This window comes from Arachis ipaensis, chromosome B3 (assembly GCF_059453495.1).
Source record: "Arachis ipaensis isolate K30076 ecotype BB chromosome B3, ASM5945349v1, whole genome shotgun sequence".
Lineage (NCBI taxonomy): Eukaryota > Viridiplantae > Streptophyta > Magnoliopsida > Fabales > Fabaceae > Arachis > Arachis ipaensis.
In genome coordinates this window covers 123,191,524-123,198,104 of record NC_142438.1, presented here as the reverse complement: position 1 = coordinate 123,198,104, position 6,581 = coordinate 123,191,524, and the positions used below count along the sequence as shown (strand labels likewise).

General features: G+C 33.6%; 1 protein-coding gene across 1 annotated transcript; it reads right to left on the bottom strand.

Moving 5' to 3' along the window:
• Positions 1-1,801: 1,801 nt before the first annotated feature.
• LOC107633551 (oxysterol-binding protein-related protein 1B-like) lies at positions 1,802-5,698 on the bottom strand. The gene is made up of 10 exons (XM_088509079.1): positions 5,156-5,698; positions 4,750-5,082; positions 4,567-4,666; positions 4,032-4,357; positions 3,768-3,923; positions 3,389-3,556; positions 3,136-3,276; positions 2,711-2,947; positions 2,495-2,608; positions 1,802-2,211 (listed from the first exon to the last, which is right to left on the bottom strand). Exons 1-10 carry the CDS (start codon positions 5,561-5,563, stop codon positions 2,038-2,040), a joined length of 2,157 nt encoding a protein of 718 aa, XP_088365205.1. The 5' UTR covers positions 5,564-5,698; the 3' UTR covers positions 1,802-2,037.
• Between the last annotated feature and the right edge of the window lie 883 nt (positions 5,699-6,581).

Below are 6,581 nucleotides of genomic sequence, written 5' to 3'. Positions count from 1 at the left end.
GCTTGGATAAGCTCAGCTCATTAGCTCGTGAGCTGGCTCGATTATATATATATTATAACAATCTTAATTATTTAATATTTATATTTATTTTTTACATATAATTTTAATATAGGACATAAATAAAAAATTTATAATTTATTGATAGATAAACAATATATAAAATTGATCTTTTCAAATATTTTTAAAAATATATAAGTTATAATTTATTGATATAAAATTATAGATTATGTATCTATATTTCTCTTATTTGAGCCAGCTTGTGAGCTCGAGCCAGCTCGTGAGCTTTTGGTGAGCCGAGTTTGAGCTTAAGAAATAAGCTCGATTGTTAATGAGTCGAGCCGTGAGTCAAGCTCAATTTTCGTGAGCCGAGTTTGAGCTTGGCCTAGCTCAACTCAGCTCAGCTCACTTCCAGCCCTACGTGTATACTATGGTCACTATTATTTTTGTTCATATTAGTTGCCTAACTTGTCATATTCAATGTTTTTAATGTATGGTGAATCTTAATCAGAATCAAACTATTAAATGGTGACGTATCACACTAAAATTATTATTACATTTGTGATAAATCATGGTCACGCCATTTGGATTCCATTTTCTTTTGGATTTCCATGTTTAATTTTTGGATAAATATATACTCGTTTAACTTCAAACAAACTCTATCGTTATATATATATATATACACACACACACACACACGAGAGAGAGACTCTGACAAAAAATATTTAAAACATTTTTAAATAAAAATATTTGATCTTATTTATTAAATAAATTATTATATATTAAATTTTTGCATAATATATATTAAAGGTGTTGTTATACTTTTAAAATCGTTAATTTAATTTTAATGCTAATCTTTTAATTTGTTTAAAATTTAAATTTTTAACCAAAAATTTCAGTGAATTATTTTATTTTTTATTATTTTTATAAATTTTATAATATTATTTTTCTTCTTTCATTTCATTATCATTTAATTTTTTTCATTTTACAAATTTAATTATTTTTAATGAATTGGGTTTTTATTTATAATTCTCTTAATAATTTTTTCTAATTTTTGAAGATCTATATTTTAATCTACAAATTTTTATTACTAATTATTCTACTTTTAGTCCAATAATTCTTATTATTTTTTAATTCTTTGAATAAAATTTATCATGAAATTGAGATTTTAAAAAAAATTATTTTATATTGATTTAAAAAATTCGAATTAATATTAGTTATAATCATTAATATAATTATTTCTTCTTTTACATCTTCAATTTTATTCATAATTTTTATTTTATTATTAATTTATGTTTTTAGAGTATATTTTTTAAATGTGACTAAATAAATAACTTAAAAAAAATATTTTTGCAATTTTTATGAGTGGTGTCCATTCCGAGGACGTGTTAATCGGCTTCAATAAGCATGAGGCAACATAAATATGTGAATAGAAAAATGTTATGAACCCAGGTATAGATAAAGATTGAGTGGAGTTTTATTCTATTGAAGAAACTGAAAAGGCGCATCTATATTAAAATGACAAGAGAGTAAAGATTATAATAAATACAATCATTAAATAAATTTTACATTTATCAATCATCAACCACTCTTCCAATCTTGCACCGAAAGGTAAAACTTTAATAATGAAAGACCACCCTATATATTACGTTTCGCCCAACAAACTTCAGAAACAGATCACTTCCATGGCTCATTAGAATAAACATTAAGAAAAGAAAGATAAAAAAAGTGCATATATACGTTGGATTCCCCTTTAATTTCCTACAAGGTATATCTAGCTTTATCTTGGTTAAATACTGTGTTTCTCCAAGTTAAACTCAATCCAAAACCCAACTTTGATTTGAGCTTTTGACTGCGAAAAAAGTTGCAGTTGGAATTGATTAGCCACTATATATATGTGCACTCAAAATTACCTATATTCATAGCTAGGCTTTAAATTACTAAAGCAATGATTATAAATATGCCTAGGATTAAGGAAGGTAGAGTAGGCAAGGATCACAGGAAAATTGAATTGGGAATTAGTGTTTCGGGTCATGATTATCACTTATCAATATCAGTATCATTAGTAGGTAGTTGGCCAAAAATGTCATGGCATGCTTCCCAGTTGCCCTTTTCTCTAGCTTCCCAGTATCCACCAACATAACAGTATGTATGGCTATTTTTGTCCATAGCAAACCACCTTGGCTTCCAACCCTTTTCTTGCACCTTCCTTGCCTGCCAATACAGTCAACTATCAAAAACCACCAAATTCATCTCATTCACTACATATATTAAAGATATAGAGATATTATATTAGAATGTTTGTTAGATATTTCCGAAACTAATCACCATATTTACCATCCTATATAAAAGTATAATTCAATTGTAATCAGCCGTTTCCACTATTTAGCAAATTTTTTAATTCTTGATTTTTCTCTCAGCTATATTTTATTCACAAACCACCATGATTCTCAATGAGTTTCAAATATTTGATTTGATTAAGTTGCACCAATGATACCTGCCGTTGTCTTTGTTCCAAACGCAACTTCTCAGCATTGGCCTTTTCATACTCTCCGTTCTCCAAACACCTTTGGTCAGGTCTTAATCTTGAATCGGTTGGTGGCAACTTCTCCTGTTTGTCAACTCAAATGTAATTAAACACTAATCATCAATGAGGATTTGTTCTAGGATTTTGTCAACAAAAGAGAATATTACATAGATTCACATTGTTTACCTTTAGTTCAGGTGTGATTTCATTTAGTGTAATAGCAAACTTGGTAAGGTTATATCTTGTTTGGTACTCGGAAGGCTCACTCTTCTTCCATATTAGATGTGATTTTGATGACTCATTAGACCCTTCTACTTCTCCTTTACTAGAATTCTCTAAAATTTCATACTGCAAGCTTTCATTCCATTTTCCATACACAGTTGCCACTTTTTTGCCTTCCTTATCTTCCACTACTCCACGTACCTGCAGCAAAACTTGATTACAAAGCATGAGAAATATTACATGTCTACGGACTATGAACTAGAACAAAAGTTATTCAACTCATCATTTTGGAGAAATAAAATCTGCATACATCAACCCTTCCATATGGTTGCTAGGGGTAAAACCAAAAGCATTATTGTTGCTACCATATAAATATATAGAAGAAGCACCTGGTGCGGGTTTCTCTCGATGATTGATTGCTCCTTGAATTTAAGCATACAAGAATAATCGCGGTTCCCCTTTATCCTCATTGTACCATAATGGTCACAATAGAGTTTTCCTAATATGAGGTTGTAAATTGCTGTTGTTACCTGATGGTAGAAATGTTGAATTAAATATCTTAAACAGAAAACTGGCAATCTTTTGGAAGAGACATTGTTAAACTAACAGTAATAAATGCACATCAATCAAATCCACATATACCTTGCTCCACTGAAAGACTTCACCATCATCAAACTGCAAAGTTATTACACCAACAGGATCAAGATGAATTGAACGACCCCAAAATTTACTTTTTAAATTGCTGTCACCCCAAATTGTCCATCCTCTTCCCTCACAATGGCATGCTAATATCATTGGGTGATGACTGACCTATCTCAACATGAGCACCGTAAGTATTTTATTTCCAGCCACCAGTTATTTTCACAACTAGGGGGAAAAAAATGCCTTTAGCATGATGTTGAGACAATGATATATCCTTGCAAATGAACTTTTAACAATAAGATATAGAGTATATACACATATACAGTACCTATAACTCAATGCAGTACTAATTGTTAATGCCAAAGTAAGTATAGGATACCTTCTCAGATATAAAGCGAATGCCTTTTTCTGGATACAATGCCTCATATGTCTCACCCAAGAGTGGATTGAATGGTTTGCAAGTCCTGCCATCAATGCAAGCATACCCTGAAACCGCAAATGCAGCCACACATATCATCCTCATGACATTGTTACCCTGTATACCATGTAGAATAGTAGTAAGAATCAGTTATAGACAACAATTGCCTCCAAGTGAATTTTGTATTAACTATGTCTAAGGCATATCTTGCAAGAAGGAAATAACCATTTTGCCCCAAGCATATGCTTGGTCTAGAAGGTAAGAATACTCCAAATCTTCAAGACATTTCTGCAATGAAGAGAGGGGTTCATTGAAATAAACCGGCAGACAGATTCTTGTAAGGTCCTTCCCGATATTATCCTTTATTATTGACCACAAACTGACTCCTTTATCTTTTTCAACAGGATCAGGTAACTTCTTTCGTCGACTAACATCCTCATGTTCCAAATCAAGGCCGAATCTATAAGGCCGAAATCCAGTGCTACTCTCAGAACATGTTGAAAGAATATCAAAAGTATCAAAGAATGCATCACGGTCACTAACACTTCCTTCTGTAATATATCAAAACAGTAAAAATAATTTAAAATCTGTTGTATGGATCCTAGAAAGATCAACATGATAGCTTGATAAATTTAGAATAACAAGGATGGCCATATACTAAATCAGAAAGAATGTCACTATTCTCAACTAAAAGCATTATCATTACCAACACTTTACAGTCATAAGTATATTGTACAGCTAATTCAAGATATATACGCACCACTGTTATTGTCATATGTGGTTCGATAGGAATTGGCATCATCCCTTGAGTTCTGACTTTTGCTTTTAATGTGTGGGTTTTGCAAGTCAATATCTTCTGTCTAGAAAAGACACAGGTGGTTGAAGTGAATACAATAGTACACACTAATGGATGGTTAACATAATCATAAATAATTACATGTACCGTGTCCAATACATGCAGCAAGTGATTGTTGTTGAGGACATGTGATAGCTCAGTTCTCATAATGTCCTCACTGTCCTGGATAGCAGCCTCAGGAAGACCCTCCTCCAAGAGGCGCTGCCTCAACCTGTGGGTGGTAACCACCACCGACGAAGAAGAACGAGGAGAAAAAAAAGTATTACTATTATTAATGGTGCTGTTCTTGACGGCCTGCAGGGCCTCGAGCCAGGTTGCACGGTCCTCCTTATTCTCTGCCTTCAAATGGATCTTTTTCTTTGTTCCCGTGTACACACAAAACCTCTTCCCATCTAATTTGTTCTCTCGTGCCGTACACACCTGCATCATTCAGAACAAATTTCATGTAACGATAGAGTATATTCTTGCAAGAGAAATGCTGATAATAGCGTACCCTGAGATGGAACTGGCCAAGGGGTTGTTCCGGTTGGGGTTGGGATTGGCGGGAAGTGCAACGGATATCGGCGGGGAGGCGACGGAGAGACTCTTGGCCGACGATCTTGGCGGCGGAGGGGGTGAGAAGCAGGTTATGTGTCTCCATCTTGTAATAAGACAAGACACCATCCTCGAGAATGAACCACCGTGATCTCCACCCTCGAGCGTAGTTCACCCATTTGTACAGCATTCCCGATATTGTTATTCCATTGTCATTATTATTATTATTATTATTATTATTTTCAATGATCTCGCCCAAGCGGTATTCATCGGCGGCTATCGTGTTGCTGCGGGAGAACCGCGCCGAATCAATGCGGTCGCTGCTGAAGCTGCCAAGGGATCGGAACGACGCCGTTGAGGTTGCCATGTGTCCGCTGATTGTGGATTGATGAAGCGTCGATCATTAAAGGAGCAGAAGAAAAGAAACGAAAGCGATGCATAGCAGCCAAATGCAGTTGGACGCGCCAATGGAAGAGGAAGAGGAACATAACTAGTAGCTACTTCCTCCGCATCTATTTCATAGGGACAGCGTTCTTGGCGCCCTGCCATCAACTCTATTTTGTTTCTCTTCTGGGTTATGCTCGTATTGACTAATAACAGATGGGCTTAGGACCAATATTAATAATTGGACTCCTTATGGGTTGCTCCTATATGCCCCAAAAGTCAAAACGTTTCAAGACCAAAAACAGAGATCAAAGCCCCAATCCCCGCTTTGCGTATTGTTGCACACTTGCACTAGCTATTGCTGTTGACTTCCTGACAAAATACAAACCTTGTTGACTTTAATGATTATTACATCTGAGTGTATTTTTCGGCCAAGGAGAGTTAAAACTCATTTTGGCTTCTAAAATTTTATTTCGACGTTTGATTCTGAAATTCTAAGTTACTCAATTGAGACTTTCAAATATTAAATCATAATTTATGTTTGTTTCTGCAGTGATCTCCGTTAATGAAGCGTTGATGTAGCACATTAAATTGTCACATTAAAATTATCAAAACGACACTGTTTTAAGACTCTTGCATGCATAACTTTTACAAAAGAGAATCATTCATGATTAACATTCATCTTCTCCCATATTGTTTGAAGAGGTTGTTAAAGAATTAACATCCGCATAGTAACAAAGGCTGAAAAATAGGTTAATAATAAAAAAATTTTTATAATTTTTTCAGATTCTGTTCTATATTTATCTGTTGATTTAGAATTTATTTTGTGTGTTGACTTGTGTTACAATTTAGGTTTAGAGTTTTGTTAGTTTGTAGATTTTAAACAGATTAAGATTTTGGATTTTTTTTTTTTTTGCTGAACTTAAAAATGGTAATCATTATTTAAATGTTTTGTTTTGTATTTCTATAAACAAGAAAAAAGAATTGGACAACAAGCTTAA

Coding starts and splice junctions, on each gene's coding strand:
- LOC107633551 (XM_088509079.1), bottom strand. CDS start 5,563: ATGGCAACCTCAACGGCGTCGTTCCGATCCCTTGGCAGCTTCAGCAGC. Junction 4,667..4,749: donor TGCTGCATGTATTGGACACG/GTACATGTAATT, acceptor TGTCTTTTCTAG/ACAGAAGATATTGACTTGCA. Junction 4,358..4,566: donor CACATATGACAATAACAGTG/GTGCGTATATAT, acceptor GATATATTACAG/AAGGAAGTGTTAGTGACCGT.